The 19,585-nt window shown below is 44.4% G+C and overlaps 1 protein-coding gene across 1 annotated transcript in view; it reads left to right on the top strand.

Annotated features, from left to right (window-relative positions):
- Positions 1 to 18,453, top strand: part of LOC146817879 (interferon-induced, double-stranded RNA-activated protein kinase-like) — a 512,572-nt gene extending 494,119 nt beyond the window's left edge. The window contains exons 16-17 of the mRNA XM_085611365.1: positions 18,068 to 18,130; positions 18,222 to 18,453. Of these exons, the coding sequence (XP_085467491.1) occupies positions 18,068 to 18,130; positions 18,222 to 18,332 (174 nt within the window). The 3' untranslated portion in view covers positions 18,333 to 18,453. The remainder of the gene's footprint in view (positions 1 to 18,067; positions 18,131 to 18,221) is intronic.
- The last annotated feature ends 1,132 nt before the right edge of the window (positions 18,454 to 19,585 follow it).

The raw sequence follows: 19,585 nt of genomic DNA, 5'->3' as shown, positions 1-19,585 counted from the left end.
CTCTTGTAATTTGGGTGACTTTAGGCTCCCACTAATAACAGGGGCCGAAATGGGCTGACTCTCACGATTAACTTGAGAGCTGGATTTTGCTAACTGTAGTCAGTCACATGCTTCTGGGTCAGATAGGGGTGCAAATCTATTCGCTAGCCTCAAGTCTGGTGTCCTAAGGTTCCCCCATGAGGACCCCCGTATCTGTCCCTCCCTGTGCTGTAAATAGCCCCCTGTTACCAGTGGGAATGGGGGTCTATAGAAAAATCCCAGTGGTAACACAGTAATGTGGGAACTTTTAAAAAAGCCATTACCTAGTTGTTCTAAAAGGAAACAAATAAATTTTTGAAATTTAAGACCACACAGTCTCCCGGGATTTCTTTCCTTGCAGGGCCTACCCAGGGTACTCTTCTTGCCATAATCGTTTGACTTGGTAAGCTCCTGCCTTTGCCCCTCACCTCATTCAAATTTTGTGTTATCCAGTGAAGGGCCTTAGACATTAGTTGGGCTGTCGGTTCTATCTGGCCCACACTCAATGGTGGTATGTTACCCAGTACCAGGGAAGCGGCTGCTGGGGGGAGATTTCAAGTCTGAGTTCCAGTCACCAATAGCCCAGGAACGGATCTTTCATCCCTCTGGTAATCAGCTTGACTGCCCCCCCCCCCCCCCAGCGGGATTCTATCTTGGCATCTAGGTACTGTGTTAGGGTGGTTCCTTTGCCGGTTTATTGTGTCCCCCACTTCATTAGAGTGTTTCATGCTTAGATGACTTGGGTGGCTATGGAGAGTTTTGCCAGCGGTTGTACCAATACGGATATCAGTGTTAACACATGAAGGATTGGCCAGATCAGGGAGAACAAACGTCGTCTTTGTGGGCAGTGTGGTCGAATCTGTTCTGCATGTCTCTTGGTGAGTTTGGGGCTCTAGGCCAGTCATAGATCCAGTCTTTACAAATAATGCCTCCAGTGCACGGAAGTTATTTTTAGCCTTGGATTCTAAGCCAGCTAATTTCTCTTCAATTTGGCTTAGCTTTAATAAAATGGGATTCAGCATAGTGGAAACCAAAGTTTTTAGTCTCTGCCACATGGCCTCGTTCATCAAAGGGCATGGAGTGGGGGTTAGTGTTTTCGGGCAATTTAGTCCACATTGTTCTGATTCTATTTCGCCGCTTCCCCCAGTTTTTGTCCATCTCGGTGCTTTCGCTGGTTTCACACTGTGGACCCCGCCCCTTTTCCTCTTTACTGCGGGCTCAGGGGTGGTTCCCAGGGGTTTTTTCGCGGCTGCTGCCCTAGTGGATGCTCTTCTTGTAGTGCTTGTCAGTACTGGGTGTTGGGGTATAGATCCCGTAAATGTTTCTGTTTCAGCTTCCTTATCTGGTAGGGGAGGTTGGTTTACCATGCTGTGAGATGTCGTGCCCCCCCAGAGAGCATCTTTTTTGGAAGATGGGCTCCAAAGATAGGCGGTGTTCCGTCCTTTCAATCTCGTGTGCTAGGACTGAGGTAGCCCTGATTAGAAAGGAGTCAAGTGTCCCCACAATACTTCCGCCCAGCTAGCCAGCTAGACACTCTGGCCCTCACGCTTACTCAACCCAGGGGCTGAATACAGTTGCAAGAAATAACAGCAATAACGGGAAGGTGTTACTAACAAGTAATAACAGGACTAAGCACTGTACCTTATGTTGTCACGGACTTTAGAGGGAGGGCCCAGCCCAGCCTCTTCCGGGCATGGACGGCCCGCCCTTGGCCCGGGCACGTCCCGCACCGCAGGTCGGCGGTGCTGTTTTATGTGCACCAGAGCGCAAGGGGTGTTGGGCAGTGTAATTCTCTCCTGCCTCCTTCTTGTAAGAAAACCAGCTGATTTCCCAGCTGCTACTCTGTATCATAAGTATCCCAGATCTTCCCGATACCTGTTGGTCTTGTCTCTCACAACATCCACACATAAAACACCAGTTATTCACTTGTCCTCTAGTTCATAGTTTCTGGACACACAGATATGGAATCAAATCAATTCTATTTTCAATTCAACTGTACATTTTTCTGTTAGTATTTTCTTGAGTAGTTTATTTGATGGCTGTGAAGATGTTTCACTGCGGATACAAAGTGTAGATCTATTACTGGCAGTTGTCTTTAGCAAATAGTAAAGAAGTGGAAGGCCTTCACCCAATTATCTTTTCAAGCTTGGTGGGATGTGGTTTGTTAAAATCATAGATTGGATATGGTGTATATTTACTCTGTTTCACTTAACTCAAAGCACACTGTTTTATGGTCCCCAATCACAAATGTTCTAGGTAAACATGCAAAACCCTTTTTTTAACGTCAACCTAATGCAGAAGTTCTTCAGGCTCCATGACTTCCTATTGTCTTACAGATGATTTATCCTTATCTATAAATTGCTTTCAATGCTTAAAAAATTCTTGTTTCTTAATCTGATTCTCTTACTATAAACCATGTAGGCTTCTCTTATGACATCATCCTTATTGTTTGTTTCCCCTCCTTCTTCTTTCCCTTTAATTGTATTTCTTATACCAGTTTGAATGCATTATCATGAGGTATTTTGTTTAAATAGAATAATCTTCTTTTAAAACTAAAAGGAACCTGTGACCTATGAGTTACAACTAAATGCAGGACTGAGCACTTAACTCGCTGAGGCCTCTTGCCCATAATGGTGATATTTTTTTATATTTGTCTGTTTATGTAATTCTCTGTTTGCCGACCTCTCTATGTAAGTCTTGGATGTTTGCACAATAAGTATTGTTATGTCTGGGTTAGTATGTGTGTGATTGCGAACACGCCAATTTATGGGTATAGAATTGATATGCTTGATGGTAAGTGGTATGGTTGCATCTGATATTAGGCAAGATGGGTTTGCATCACAGGTCATTTAATATAAATGGATATGTATCAGCTGATTTAAAAACAAAGTGATTCAAGGGTATGGATAGGTCAGAGGCGCCATGCTTTGCATGCTGCATATTGGGACAGGGAATGCATCTTATTAACTATTTTATCATTGACCATCCTATTGCATCAAGCACTCCTTTATCGTACAAAGAGCCCATCAAGCTCACATCTCAAGCCATTTTTGTTTTAACGAGGAATTTGAGTCACAGGAAGGAAAAATAGGAACCAATACTCCAATTAACACTGTCCCTAAGTGGAGATAAATGTACTTCCCTCAGTTGGATAATGTCAAAATATGGTCATGAGTCTACATTCCTTTGCTAATAAGATTCTGCAACATCATCCCCTTAAGCGTGGGAAACATTGTCACAGTGGTGAGCCTCAGTTACTAGAAGAACGTGATGCACCAAAATCATAAAAAATTAAAATTCCTAATAGCAAACCAGAAACTTCAAAATCTCGTCAATCAGTAAAGTTAAAAAAGTCAGGGGAATATTTCTACCTAAAAGTCGGAATAACCTGTTTCAGCCCACTACCAAGAGTGTTTAAGGTTTGGGGCTTTCATCAGGACCACTGTTCCACTATACATGTCTTGAGGGGACTATGGAGGAGGTCCGTCCCTATGGACAGTTGGTCAATCGGTGATGTGGCTGAATGTATTGTGGTAAATAAAGTTAATACAAAACTAAACCTCAAGTGAGAATGAATATTTAGGGAGGAACTCCTCTTTTGATGTAAAGACCACTCAAGCATTGACTTAAATGCAGCACAGCCATGTAACATTTCTTTTCTTTTCCCTAAACAGGGTGTAGGCCATAGTGGTGGCATGGCACATCTGATTAAACGCATCTAAACAGCAAACCTATTCTGCTGGGCAAATATCATGCAGTGTGTGAGAGTCACATGATAGTATATTGCATCTCCAAACTCATCACTGCTGTTTATCTTCATGTAAAGACTACCTGGCAATGAAAAGATCTTGGTGATGACTTTATAAACTCAGTAGTTGATCTTGATCCCAAGGTTCACATTCTAGATTCATTTAATATGTAAGCTGAATATTGAAGATTATTAGTGTCCTTTTTAAGTCACCTCGATGCACTAGTCTTTACGCAACAGGTCATCTCTCCAACACATGACGAGTCAAACTGACGGCTGACTTTTAGCTCTTTACTTGCTACATGTTGAGAAGATAAGGGTATAGCTAAGCCCTTTTACCTAACTTTATCAACATCAGGAGTCATCTACCCTGGCACAAATTATCTGTTTAATTAGTATCCCAATGTCAAACCAGAAGACTCTGAGGTCACAATATTAAGGTATTACTAGAATCCCAGAAGAATGCCCCTCTTCTCTCAGGTTAAGCATTTGTATGTTTCTGCAACACCTTTCAGCCTCCCATTGCAGAAGAGCTAGTGGCACTTAAAGCATTCAGAGCCAATGAAAAAGGAAGACCCGACACTGATGATATAATTACAAACTTGATCACTTTAAAACCAAACTTAGGGCTGCTCAAGCTAAATGGCAGGAAAATAATTATTTTCCAGCATAAGCTTAAAAGAAGAAAGTAGTGATTTCTGAGCATCCTTATGGAAACTGGAACTAATCAGGTAGTATTGTCAGTCTTCAAGACACATTTTGTTGAGAGCTAGCTCAGCTGGTAAAGTGAAACTGGTCATACTAACCATAAACATTACTCAATGTCAAGGTGACACATGCCCGCGTTTATGGTGAAGAACAGTTTATGCAGTCTCTATAACCAGCACTTAAAACTATAGAGATTTCAAGAAACCAATGAGCAATACTTCAAACCACCCAAGAATATTCTTTCTGACTAATAGTTATTGCCTCCATCCAAAAAAAGCCTAAAATTTGAAGCTTAGCTACACTCGCCTCACACATGGTTATCTGCTTGTCTTAGAAACTAATAATAATTCATACACAAAGAATTTAAAAAGAATACCTTCTACTCCTTTACCATTTCAAGAAGGAAGATCACAAAATGGTCATTCTTAAAACCACGGGATACCCACTCTCTCTTACAGATCATCACTTCCATTAAACTGTTACGGTAACAATCTTATTCGGGGAAACATTATAAAGCATGCCCCTAAGCTTTAGCCCTCTGCACCCCATTCTGACAATCTGCATGTATTCCTTTGAAAAAAGTACATTTCTATTCAACCTAAAACTGACTACAAACCCTTCCTGCTTAGGAACAAAACCATAACCTGGCAATCGTCCAAAACCTAAGGCCAGTTTCCAAACATTCTTCCCTTGTAAAAACCATTGAAAAAGATTTTTCTATACAACTTTTGAACATCACTACCAAAAACAACCTACTTCACTCTTTTCAATCTGAATTTCACCCCAAATGCAACACAGGGAGAGCAATCCTTCAAATTCTTAACAATACTCTAAATATACTGAATGAAGAACATTTCTGTCTCCAGTTAGTACTGTATCTTTCATCAACATTCAACACCATCAACCTTAGGATCATATTAAATATCCTTTCATCCAGAATGAGGATTGAGAGTCAAGTGCTGAAATGGTTATTTTCCTTGGTTCCATCTAAGGCTCAGTTTATAAAATGAATCTCTTCCGCATTCCTTCTCTTCTAAATAAATGTGGTGTTCCCTCAGGCTCAATTCTCTACACCGTCCTCATTTAACTTCTCGATGGAGCTACCAAGCCTAATGTTGCATGGCAACATGACAGTTGTTGCCAGTATTCAGATGTTACAAAACTATGCCTCAAAGTCTCCTATCACACTAGCATTCTATACCTAAGAATCCTACTAGAAAATACCATAATTTTTTTGGGTCTCATGCTACTTAAAATTAAATCCTATAAATTCTGAATTCTTTCTCATGCACTCCAAAGATGCTTTGTGTACTGTTTAAGAATGGCATGGAGTTCTTGCAGAGGTTGGTACCTTCCCTCTATCAGTTACATAATTGACCAGAAACATAGTATGACGCATCATATCTGCAAAATTCACAAAACTAGATCCATCCATCTCCATTTTCTAAGAAACCTTAACCCTTCTGTTCCTCTCACAAGTTTCACACCAGCTGTTGAAGCAGTGGTTCTTTTTAATCTATATGAAGTTAACAGACTGCTGTGCGATTTGCTCAAATCAGCCATAGCACTTCTGAAAGCTATACTTCATAAAGCTGCTAGCATTGTTAAAGGCAATAAGAAATTAGAGCATAATAAAGCTCCAGTGGCAACCGCTATAAGGTAGAATTCACTTCTGTATGGCTTGTTTCTATAAAATCGTATATCTTGGCACCCAGTTAATTCTATATAAAAACTACAATAGATTGGAATGGATATAGTATATATAAAGATACTAGTAATGTTACGTCCTTTTCATGAAAAAGGAGAGGGTAACGATCACCTGAGCACTTTGGGCTCCAACTAGAAAAATTCCCTCTTCATTTTAGCTTCTAAAAAGGAAGCAAGGGCAACTCCAAATAAATCATAATCATGAAATGAGTGTGCTAGTGGGCTTTCCTGGCACGATTATATATTACCAGGCCGACGTAGGGTACATACTTCCAGAATTGATTCATAAGGTCCTCTGGGTATGATAGAAAGCCATCCATTAGCTCTGTCAAGCACAATGAAGGTCCAGATTTAATTGGCATTCCGCGTCAAGATCCAAGATGTACCGGCTTCTCACTGTATTTTATTTGTCTACAAATAAAACAAAGATAATTGGAGAAAGATGGGAGGTGCTTACACCTGTGGGACTCTGAAACATGAAATAAAATTTCCTGGTGGCAATTTCAAAGGTCATGCAGTTTAAAAAAATCCTATTCATAAAACATGTACCAAAGAACTGTTGCATGGACCTTGCTTGCACTTGGATACCAGAAAGGTTAGGTAAAATATAAGTAAGTGATGTTAGTACCCGCAGTGTCAGGGCACCTTCCCTGGAGGGTTAGGATCAGCACAGGAGGGGGCCACAAAATAGCACTAAAGCTACAACACCAGCGGCACAGGAGCGGCCGGGTGCAGGGTGCAAAATCAGCATCTGGCAACCCAATGCATTTCAATGGAGGTTGTCAGTCGCACAAAGAGTCTGCAGAATCGGACCAGGAGGGTGGTTGAAGGTGACCACCAGATGGACAGGTAAGTTGGAGGTCTGGGGCAGGTCAAGGCACCGTCAGTTGAGCTCCCCAATGTGGGAAGGTTGAGGATGCAGGGTTACTTTTTGGTATCAGATCGGGGTTGGAGCTGGTCCGGTTCAGGGGGACCCTTCGTACTGAGGCTGCAGGCGACTTCATGGGGTCCAGGAGAGGTCAGCCACTGATGGAGATGAGGTCAAGATTGCTGGAGAGTCTTCACAGGACAGGTGAGCCACTCAAACTCAGTCAGTGATCGTCGGGTGCAGAATGGGCAGTGGTCACATATCCACCTGGATCCGGAATCCTTGAAGATGGAGTTTTTCTGGACAGGGCTGCTGTCCTCGGTAGATCTGGTCTTTATTGAAGAGTGGCAGTCTTCTTCAGGTTCTTGGAAGTTGCAGGCTCAAGAAGCAGGAGACAGGCCTGTTGGGCTGGGGCCAAGGCAGTAGGCATATTCTTGCTTTGCTGCACAGCGTCATCTTTGTCCATCTTCTTCATAGGCTGCAGGAATCAGAGGATCAAGGTTCAGGGGTGCCCCTGAATACCAAATTTAGAGGTGTTACAGGCACTGGCAGATGGTAGCCAATGGGCAACTTGCCTTTAGGGTGACTACATCCTTAAAATGGCCCCTACCTTTGGGGAGGGGGCATCTCCCTAACCTAATTGGGTCAAATCCTTCCATTCAAGATGGAGGATTTCCTAAGGAGGGGGTCGCCTCGGTCCAGGGCACCTTAGGGGTGGTCCTGGCAGAGTGAATAGACACACCTCTTCTGACTACTAATTTTCCCGCTGATCTTGCCACCAAAAGTGGGGCTTGGTCAAGGGGGGGCATCTCCACTAGCTGAAAAGGCCCTGGCTAGCATATCGAAGGGCAGGAAGCCTTTGAGGCTCACCACCCTGAATGCTGTTCCTGCTTGGGGGTAGATGTGAAGCTCCTCCAACCCAAGCAGCATTTGTCCCTGACCCACAGGAGCTCCCACCTCAGGGGGTCAGAAACATGTCTGTGTGTGGCAGGCTGGTGCAGACCAGTCAGCTGGGCACAAGGGAGTTGGTCGTTTTTCAAGAGGCATCTCTAAGATGTGCTCTGAGTGCATTTTGTAATAAATCCAATACTGGTGGGTTTATTATGATGAGGAGTTTGATACCAAAGTCCTTAGCATTCAGTAAAGCCATCATGGAGCGGTGGAGTTCATAATGACAGACTCCCAGCCCCTTTACTCAATATGGCTCCACTGCACTTCCAATGTCTGGGAATGGCACAGACACTGTAGGGGCACATTGCTCATGAAGCTGTGCCCTGACCTACGGTATAGTGCACCCTGCCTTAGGGCTGTGAGGCCTGCTAGAGGGGTAACCTACCTATGCCACAGGCCGTGTTTGGTGTGCCATGTCGACTCTGAAGTTTTGTCTGCACCAAAACACACAGTCTGCAATGGCAGTGTGTATGTATTTAGTGAGGGGTCTCTGAGGGTGGTGCAACACATGCTGCAGACCTTAGAGAACCTCTCTGGTCACAAGGCCCTTGGTACCACTGGCACCTTTCACAAGGAGCTTTCAAGCGAGCCAGAGGTGTGCCAATTGTGGAATCACAGGTACAGTTTTGGAAAAGAACACAGGCACTGGGAACCTGATTAGCAGGGATCCAGTGTATACTCAGTCAAAGTGCATCAGATATCAGGAAAAAGTGGGTGGTAACCATGCAATAGGAGGTACTTTCCTACACCCCCCCCCACCAAACGAAAGAGGATGAGACTAACCTTTCCCAAGAGATTCTTCATTGTCTAAGTGGAAGAACCTGTAAAGTCCATCTGCATTGGCATGGGCAGTCCCAGTTCTGTGTTCCACTGTAAAGTCCAGGGAGCTGGACCGCCTCAAAGGTTTTGTGTCCTCACCTTTCATCTGCATTAGCTATCTGCGAGGTCTGTGGTCAGTTTGGATAAGGAAGTGAGTATCAAACGAGTATGGTCTCACATTCTTCAGGGACCAAACCACAGCAAAGGCCTCCCTCTCAAAGGCACTCCAATGCTGTTCCTTGGGGAGTAACCTCCTGCTTATAAAAGCAACAGGCTGGTCTTGACCATCATCATTGGTCTGGGATAAGACCGCTCCTATCTCTAGCTCAGAGGGATCAGTTTGCACAACATACCCGTTCACAAACCTCCTGTAATGCCCAGTCAAGCTGTGGGTGGATCTGGGTGGTTGGAGCTTCCCAGTCCAGAATTGTCTGGTTCGTGGGTTGTAATGGTTGCACTTGGCCTCCACCTACAAGGGGTCCAAGTATACAACAGTACCCTGTCCTGTCTGGCAGGCTGACACTTGAATGCCTTGATAATTAGGCCTGAAGATTGCAGGGCCTATAAAACCTTCCTCAGGTGGACCAGGTGATCCTGCCAGGGGGAGTGGAAGACAGCAATATCATCAAGATATGCTGCATTAAAGTTCTCCAACCCATCAAGGACTTGATTTGCCATCCTTTGGAAGGTGGCAGGGCATTCTTTACACCAAAGGGCATAACAGTGAACTGATAATACCCATCAGGTGTGGATAATGCTGTTTTTTCTTTGGGTCCTCGGTCCATGCCAATCTGCCAGTCCCCTGCAGTTAAGTCAAAGTTCATCAACCATGGGTATAGGTAATACTTTTTCTGATAACTTGACATTGTGTTCCTTTCATGTTTCGAATGTAGATCTACTTTCAGATCTATTCCTTTCTTAATCGCAATATTCTACCATTCAATTATCCTTGTATTTGCTTGTAACACCATATCTGATTTTAAGAGGCGCTGTTTCTTATTTAGCGGTTAAATCCCAAATTTAGTACAGGTCAGTAATATAAGATGAATGTAAGTGACATATTCAGGGTATGGAGGGAAGACATGTGGCTGGCCAAGAGGATAAAGCCAAATAAATACAATCAGTTTGGGTCTAGCACCAGAAAAAGGGGGAGGTCCAGCTTTGGAGCAGCAGATCAAAAAGTCAAGGAAAGTTGAGGTAAGAGTTTGGAGGGGGACCTGAACATGAGTACAGCAGATTCAGCATAACACTTCTTCACAGTTGTTAGCACGTCTGTGCATGAGAGAAGTAATGGATGGTAAAAGAGCAGTCAAAAGGTTACATACACAACAATGATAGCATTGAGACCTCAACTATAGTGGCATGGGTGGCCATGATATATACCATAGCTCAAAAGCTTGGACAAAGTCTCATTACCATTGTCCTTGTTTTGCTACCCCATGCTTTGGGAGGGAGGCAGTGAGGTCCAGTGCTTTTTCAGCACATCATGATATTTATCCTATTATTTGAGGTCTTCATGTATTATTAGCTGTTGAGTGGCATCCAGATTCAGATCCTTGCTTTGCATAAGGGAAATATGCAGCTGTGTGAACCAGTTAAAATTGCTTTTATTGTTAACTTAGTTAAATCCTTTTACAATATAAAATGTATGCATATTAATAGCAGTAGGATAAACATACACAGATTTTATTCACCTAACAAATTAGCATCACCTAACAAATTAAAATTATACTTGAACTTATTTACAATACACTTATATTATTCGATTGAGCTCTGTTCTTACCATAAAAAATATATATGCCTTTTTAATTAGGATATACTAACTAAAAATATAGTGCTACACCTACAGCAGCCTTTGCTATGTCACGAGTAAATAAAGGCATTAGCCATGGTCCTTATGCCAGCTAGCTTAAATAGTGGTTTTGAATACTTTTGCCTTTTATCCAGTGCAGTTGTACAAGTGAAAGGTAACGTTTTTAGTTTGTTTTAGGATTTGTTAGATTGATAGTGTAAGTCGCTAGCAAAAGGGTTCATGTCAACCTTTGCTTTTTATATGTCTCTCCTGAGAGCAAGTGCAAATTCCCTGTTAATGAACAGTTCTATACTTATACCAATGCTTCACTTTTACATCATTTAATGATGTTGAGCCTTAATCGCTTATCAATAAAATATTCACCCAAGCATATGGCTGCTATTGAAGGAACTCTATCATTCAATTCAAGAGCCTTGGCAAAAAATAAATTCTCAAGATGTATACTTCAGCTTACAAAGCTGGCAGTTCTGTTTCAATTCTTATCACTTCCACTCCAACAATATTAAGGGGCATATTAACAAGCCCCTATCTGATAGAGACATCTAGCTGCAGATTCCTTAACGTAGAATATCCCCAGGCGTCAGACTGGATCCAGAAAATTTTCCACAGCAGCACCTCTGTGCGCCGGGGGGCGGTGCCGCCCTGATGTCGTCCACAGACATGATGTCAGCGGAGCCATATATGCCCCTCCCGGCACGCTGACGTCAATTTTCTTCTTTTCCGCGTCCTAGCGCAGATCCTGGAAACCCAGTAGTTCCTTTGGGCGTTCTCGATACCGTTGGTGTCATGGGAACAGTGTGCATACCTTCCCGCTTTAAGGCTTGTGAAGCCTGTGCGCATCAGATGTCTGGCACTGACCCGTACCTCATCTGTATGTGGTGCCTCGGCGTGCACCATGACTCCAAGGAGTGCGACGCCTGTCAGAAGATGAAGCCCAAGTCCCTGAGAGAGCGTCGTATGAAACTACTGGCCGCACGGCTGTCCGGTCCAGGTACTTTGCGTCGCCGCTCTCCCTCTCAGGATCGGGCCCGTTCCAGAGGTAGTTCCCGCGACCGTCGTTCGAAGGCAGGTAAGCGCAAGCACTCTCTATGCCAGGTAAGGGCGCCCGGCAGTCGCTTCCTCCATACCCCCCCTTTCCAGGAGTTGGAGCGACGCGTGCTCAAATGGAGGCTTATTCTGAAGCACTCCAGTCTTACTTTAGGTCACCCCCTCTCCCTGGAGCTCCTTCAGGCCCCAAAGAGGTGGAGGACACATGTTGGGTCATCGCCGGCAGATTCTTACCCGGCACTGGCTGTGTGCATAGACTCCGGTTCCGGAGCCGTTACAGCGCCAACGGGACACGGCCCAGTGGGTCCTCCCAGTCGCCCGTCCAGCCCACCCCATCAGTCTTTGCATTGCCCTGAGCAGCTTCCTGCGTCGATGTCGGAGGCGGACCCTGCCCCGACGCCCGGCCCTACGCCCAGCTCGTTGCCCGGCTTGCCCAAACGTGCACATTTTGCGATGGGATCGACGTCGGACGGCATCCAGGTCGAATCCCCTCTGGAGGTTGTCGACGTCCAGGCGACTCCGACGTGGCGTCGATCGACGCCGGTACCGACGTCGATTCCTCTTCCCTTGGTTGAGGTTGTTGCTCCTCCCGACTCTTCGGGCAGCGATAGGTCTCCTGCACAGTGTCGGTCGACGCTGGTACTAGCTATTACGCCTCCTCCTTTACAACATGATGCTTCCCTGGACTCCCCAGATCAAGGGCCCATGGTGCAAGTACCCATTGTTGCCTGGCCTTCGGGTCAGTCTCTGGCTTCTCCACCCCTAATGTCTACTGGCAGGATTAGTCTTCAACCGTCTCCTACCGACTGAATCCAGTGCTGCCTTCACGCACGCTATTCTTGGGGTGGCTGCTGTACTCGGCTTTCAGCCTCCTATGGTGCTTCTACTTTCCGATCCTTTATTGGATCTGCTCCATTTGGAGCCTATCGAGGTAGAGCCTTTGCTACCCTTTGGGGACTCTTTATTTGACATCCCGTGTGGCACTTGGTCCAGACTCTCTTCTGGTGACCCTGTTGATCGGGCTATTGCTCGTAGGCACCGCCCTGCTCCGGTTAATCCTCTTTGCCTGTCTCTTCACCCAACAGCTCAGGGCCTAGTTGTTCAGGCAGCTTTTAATTTACAGTCTTCACCCACATTGCCATTGTTACCTCATACCAGGGAGTCTAGGTGGCTGGATGATTGTGGTCGCCGGCTTTTCGCCTCTGCCAGCACAGGTGCCCAGGCTTTAAATCCGGCCTGTGTGTTTGCACGCGCATCCTCAGCTCTTTGGGACTCAGTTGCAAACCTTTTCCCTTCTGTTTCAGAAGGGCCACGGACAATTTTGCTTTGTCTTCTGCTGCATGGCAGGAGCATGGCCCAATTCTCCCTTCGGTCTTCCCTTGATGCAACTGACTATGGGACGGGTCCTTGCTCGCGCTGTGGCTTTACGCCGCCATGCTTGGCTGCGCGACAGTCGCTTCCCTGATCATATTCGGGATGCCCTCAGAGATCTGTCGTTCAATGGGGTTGATCTTTTTGACCACCTCCCGTATCTTGTCCGGGCTGCAGTAAATCTTGGTGCCATATTCTATGCCTGTTCATGGCTAGTTAGCCATTTCTATGTTCGTTCCGTACAGTCGTAGGCTGTTTCTCTTGTTTTTCAGTCCTGTGACTGTGTGCTTAGCCCAAGAGGACACCTCTACCGGGGATTAGCCTTACCCGATGTGGGGTATTTGCTGGCATTAGGTTCTGCCTTTGCCCGCTCCTATGGAGTCTCCCCGTGGGCGTCCGGCTGGGTGCCACTTGTTTATTCCTACAGTGATCCTTGTACAGCATTGCTCTATTGCATGTCTGGGTTGATCCGTCTGTGGGGCATCGGAACCTGGCATAGGTTCCATGCTGTGCGGTGTCTATCTCGCACGCCTGGCGGGACACCTTATTGTCACATTTTTTTCACAACTGACACCCTATTTGCCGCTGTGCGGCTTGCTTATTGGTGCACCTTGGACGAACAGCCACTTCTGGGTTTGTCCTCCAAGGTAGTGGATTAACAGATGTTCTCTGCTGTGCGTGGTCATGGCCTCCTTCTGACCACTAATCCTACAGCGGTTTCCATAATCCCTGCTGTTTCTGTACAGGGGTTTCCATGCTTTGCTTTGGTTCATGCTGTGCACTCTCAAAGGGGTGTGTTTTCCTTGGAATACTCGCTTCTTGGGGTATTACATTTGTTCTCACTTTTTCCACTGTCGTAACTATTTTTCTTCCCCTACTCTGTCTTGCAGGGGACTGTTGTTCCTCTCTGGCAAGGGGCATGGGTGACTTACTGCTTTGGACATTGTCCTACTCAGTTTCCACATGACTGCAAGTAATTTCAGCATACTCTAGACTCTTGTTAGGTCACGTTTCCATGGTTTTAATGTTTTTCCTCCTGCTCTATATCGGCTATGTGTCCTTACCAGGCGGATCCGTGCAGGCTCTTTTCTTCATGCGGTGTCCATGATTCTTCGCCCGGTTTGCTTGTTCCGCCAGCTCTTATGTATTGTCTGGTTTGTTTGATGCCCCTTTTTGGGGCCGTTATCTTCTTGCTGTTCTGCGCTTCTGGGCTGTTCACGCTCCGCTTCAGGACTGCTTTGTTCTGTTTCTCTGCTCCATTCCGCCCATTCTCAACGTTAGAAGGTATGTTGATAGATTATGTGTTCATTCCAGCCCTCGGCCTGGATTGTACGGTGTGAAATCTATTCACGCTTTTTCCCACCATCCCGCTCTCCTCTTCTCCTTTGCCTTGTGGTCTTTGCCACCCCTGCGGCCTTTTACTTCAGATCTATTGGCTCTGTACATTTATGGGTATTGTATTGGGGTTGCGACGTCTCTTTCTGGTGACGTCTTCTGGTGACCTCTCCTTAATCTTGTGTTCCGAACTTGTTCTCCTTCACAGTTTTACTTTCTGGATGCGGACTTTCTATCCTCTGCCAGGCTGTTTTTCCACATCCTTGTCTTCCTTTAATGTTGATTGAGCATTCGCTCTTGCGGGGTGGCTCTTCAGAGCACTGCTCTGTCTCACCTGTCAATTTATTCAATTTTTTCTTCATTTTTGTACACTGTTCCCATATTCTCACAGTTTTTTGGTGATTGCTCCACGCTCTGATGCGGAAAAGTTTCTCTGATGAAAACTGACGTCAGTGCGCCAGGAGGGGCATATATGGCTCCACTGACACATGTCCGTGGACGACGTCAGGGCGGAGGTGCTGCTGCGGAATCTTTTCCGGATGCAGTCTGACGCCTGGGGATATTCTAAGTTAAGGAATCTGCAGCTAGATTATGTCTTCTACCAGATACATTGTTACCGAAGGTAAGTAACTCGTTCATCACCACCACACTGTCACTTTTAAAGACGTTGTAGTGGCGATACGGGCTTTGACTTCTTTACAAGGCAGTGTTAAGCCACTTAACGTGGCATAACACTACCTTGTAAATAAGGCACCCTTTCACGCTATACTTAGGGTGAAAGGGAAGGGCAGTGGGTGTTGCTGTGGGCGTTTCATCGGAATACCCATTGATTGTGACGCTGCCCCATATTTACAAAGGTAGCATAAATATGGGGCAGTGCCAAAATTAAGACCAGGGAAAACCTGGTCTTACCCTGGCAAAATGAGGAGAAATATTTAATTTCTCCTCATTTTTGCTGTTTCCTTGTGTTCTGCGTTGTGCAGCACACATGGAAACAGCAAAACGCCTTTGAATGTTTATGTACAGGAAGGGACACCTTCCTGCACATAAACAATCACACCCCTTCAACGCAGACACACTTGCACTATGGTGCAAGGGTCTCTGCGTTGGCAATAGGCTGCTAAATTTAGCGCCAGTGCAGGGGAAATGCAGGGCTGCACCATATTCATCTAAATATGGTGCAGCCCTGCGTTTCTAAAGTGATGGAGCATGTTGTTAGCCTTCTTGGCTCAAAGTCACGCTTCGCCACTTTCCTTGTGAATATGCCCCTAAATGAGCTGAATGCTTTCTTAAAAGGTTTGCTTCAGAAAGCATGGCTAGATGCCAAACAAGATGGCCACTGCTCTTTAGAGCTTTCCAGCGGCTCCGGTGTCTATGAGGGAAAAAGGCAGATTATGCCTTTTGCTACCTGAGCCTTTTGATGTCTGGGCCGTCGAAGCTTGGGTGCCTTCGTGGACAGATGGCTGTTTTCCTTCTTTCAGCATTATTTCATGGCTATTGTTTTCTCTCATGGACTTCAATTAATGTTTATATCTTCATCCTCTTTGGTCCCTTGCATAATTACTAAATATATGAGGGCATTTTATTAACCGCTCAATGCAATTTTAACCTTACTCTCTGAAGATGTGACTGACTTTCTTACTACTTTACTACGCCTGCTACTGTTGAGTATAGTTTCATGCTATGCAGATACCATAGTTTGCTGCATAGTTTCCTTTGTTGATATTTTCATTTATTTTCATGACATACCATCCTGGTCATTGCTGCTCTATTGGTTCTCCCCTCATATCATCAGATTTATTTTGAACTTTTGCATGGGGAGACCTCACAAATTGCAAGGTGGCAAGAAATCTCGTTCTCCTTTGAAATCTGTGAATAATATCCATTTTCAATAACCTACTCTAGTCTCTACCATTACACCTTCCTTAGAATCAGAACACATGGAGGGTGTTTCGGAACATGGGAGGGAGTGCTTGTCTTCTTCTAAGGCCTCTGGAGCTATCTCAGAGATGTCCACTAATTCTGTCCGTCGAGCGACCTAAAAAAGATCCTGATTCTCCTCCTAAATCACCTCCCCCTTTGACTCTGGTGGATGTTAAGGAAGAAATTAGAACCCTTAAACCATTTATAGTTGACACAAATGCCTCCTTGCAATGAACTGAGGACTAATGGTCCTCCCACGATAAAAGGATAGGTATGCTTGAACAACGGATGAGCAATATTGAGGATTCTATCCCTGATGTGACTCAAATGGTAAAAAACTTTGATCAGCTTAATTGAGTGATAGAAAACTTGGAAAATAGGAACAGAAGGAACAACCTCAGACTCTTTGATGTGCAGAAGGTTTAGAGGGCTCCAACATGATTACTTTCTTGCAAATACCTACAATTGTGAACTTACCTGATACGCCTTCTTTAACTATCCAATGGACTCATCATCTTCCATCTCCTCAAATTTACGTCCATTATCCTATATCTCCAATTCACAGAGCTTACGCAAGTCCTCTCAGCAGCAAACAAAGTTGGAAATCTTCAGTGGTCTGGCAATACGTTTTTCTTCACACAGGATGTTTCCCCTGCTACAGCAGCACGATGGAAGCAACCACTGGCTCTATGTCCTCAATTGAGATTAAAAGCTAAGCTCCGAGAGATTCATAATCGGTAGGCTTTTCCAATACTAAAGGCCTTATTTACAGTTTGGTGGATGGGATACTTCATCACAAATGTAGTGGATGGGATGTCCATTGTATTACAAATGCATTAAAGCCTATGGTACTTGTAATATTTCTGAATGGTAAAGCCACCACGTTTGACAAAGTGTCCGATCAGCTAAACTAAAAATAAGGCCCAAAATCTCCATATGCACACACCAATAGAGTATTTTGCTCATGGGCTTCCAAGATCAGCATTACAGAAAAACATCTATATATATATGGCATTAAATCAGTGTCAAGCCCCCCCCCCCCTCCCACTCCTCTGGGCATCAGGGTACTTGTCTGCATCACCATTTGAAGGTATCAATTTTTGAAAACTGTTGTTGTAGGTCTATAACTTGTTCTTGCCCAACACTTATTTTTGTAGAAATAAATACTTTTTGAATATGCAGTAAGGGACAGTCAGCAACTTGCCTAAATATAACTGCCTGAGTATTCACTTGTTTTTCTCTACCTGTATGATGTATGTTTTTAATTGTATTACTTAACTCATCACAGATCATGGATTGCCTTAAATGTGATAGTCTTTTAGATGCAAATATGATCAGAATGTACAGGTGTGGAGCAATCTAAATCTGAATAACAGCAGAATTTCCGTGATTTTACCATGATGGACGCAAAAATGATATATTTTATGACAGAGCTCAGTTAGTGGTAAATAGTTTGTAAGGCTAAAAGGCCACTGGTATTTACCTTTGTGTGTAGTTCAGTGGGCTAATGCACTTCCTGCAGAGATCATTACAAAACTAGAAATTTATTGTTTTAACTCTGTAAATTGGCTTAGGCTTACAGGAGTTGGGTAAAAGTAACATCAAACATATAGTTAGGCTGTAAGTTGCGCAATACATATGGGGTCAGCATTGGTGCGATTATTTCACTCTGCAACATTTGATCCCACTTCCTGGACTAGTCTATGAGACAGTTTTGATTGGAAAGTTACCCAATCTTAAAAATGTTTTTTATTTTTAGGATTGGGACCGTGTACGAAACGGAGAATTCAGTGATGACTTTAAAGCAAAGTATCCAAAGGAGGTAATGGGTTTTGGGACTATTTATCAAAATTCGAATGCTGGTATACCGTGTCATGATTTCTACAATAAATGTATACTATTTCTTTTCACAGATGAAATTGCTCCAGAGAATGCTTTCAGAAACGCCAGTGAGGAGACCGTTAGCACAAGATATACTATCAAGCTTGACGGAAAGGGAGCCGACATCTGTCAAAACATGCTAAGGGCTTCCACATATCGGTGCTAGCTAAAGTATTTTTAAAAATCTCCCAAAAATCAACTCGAATTGAAAATATATAAATTACCGAGGCCTTGGTACATGTCACAAGCAGTTTTACATCTGCTTTGCATAACTTTGCATTTTTAAATGATGACAGTGAATAACATGGGTACTGAACTAAAATCTCTTAATTATTCATTGACAGCTGATCATTTTCTATTTTGCTTCAATTGGTGCATCTTTACATAGATTACATATGGACCTCTACCCTACCACTGGGCATGCAAGAGAGCAGGATGACAAGATCCCTTATTTCTCATGTATTTTGTCCATGCAATGTGCTGTTGAGCCTTTCAGGCAGTTTCGAAGATTGAGTTCTCAAGGAGGAGGGACATGGAAGCCTGGCGTGAGAGTAGACATTACAGCAGCTCGTCAAGACTTCTCATGTGATTGATGAAGCCTGCAGTAGACTAATATTGAGGAGTGGTTTAGTGGTTTGAAAGGAAGAGTGTGTAGTTGTTAGGTTTTCAGTTATGGGCAAAATGTGAGGAGCTGCTGAGCAGGTCCATCCCAGGGTACAAGGCTCCAGCCCGCGCCTCATAGGAGCTGGTCACAAGGTCACTGTATTACAGTAAGTGCCCATGGGCGCAACGGGTGTTTGCACCATCCTTTTGGGCCCCTAGGGCACTCTGCTCTTACAAAGGACCGTGAATGCTTGTGCGGCCTCTTCAATAATATAACTTGCATGCAGAGCACATTTTGCGCTGGCGGGATCACACTGGGTCGGTTCCTCATTTGCTTTTGTGCTCCGCTTGATTACAGAAATAATCGCAGAGGCAAAGAAGCTGTAGAGAGGTTCACTGAGGCCCAGATGTAGAAACGCTTTGAGCTGGGTTTGAGGTACTTTCTAGCACAAACCAGATTTAAGGTTTGTGTGCTTTACAATCCAGCGCAAATCTCAATTTACACTAGATAGTAACCCCAAGTAACGCAAAGTTGTGCAATGTGTTGCCTTGCATTACTTTGCTTCAAAGGGGCATTCCTCGGGTGGTGTATGGGCGTTCCCATGCACCTACCTATGGGTTTGCACCTACCCATGGGTTTTGATGCAAATTCATTTCTACAAAGAATTGTTGACAGGGATTTTCGCTAACATTCAACACCTTCTCGAGGTAAGCATAACAAGGAGAAATGTTTTCATTGCTCCTCGTGTACTGCATTGTACAGCACAAATACAAATTGGGGAAAGCCTTAAGT

The sequence above is a fragment of the Triturus cristatus genome, chromosome 6 (assembly GCF_964204655.1).
Source record: "Triturus cristatus chromosome 6, aTriCri1.1, whole genome shotgun sequence".
Lineage (NCBI taxonomy): Eukaryota > Metazoa > Chordata > Amphibia > Caudata > Salamandridae > Triturus > Triturus cristatus.
Note: the sequence above shows the minus strand (reverse complement) of the source record. Positions and strands in the feature narration are given on the sequence as shown.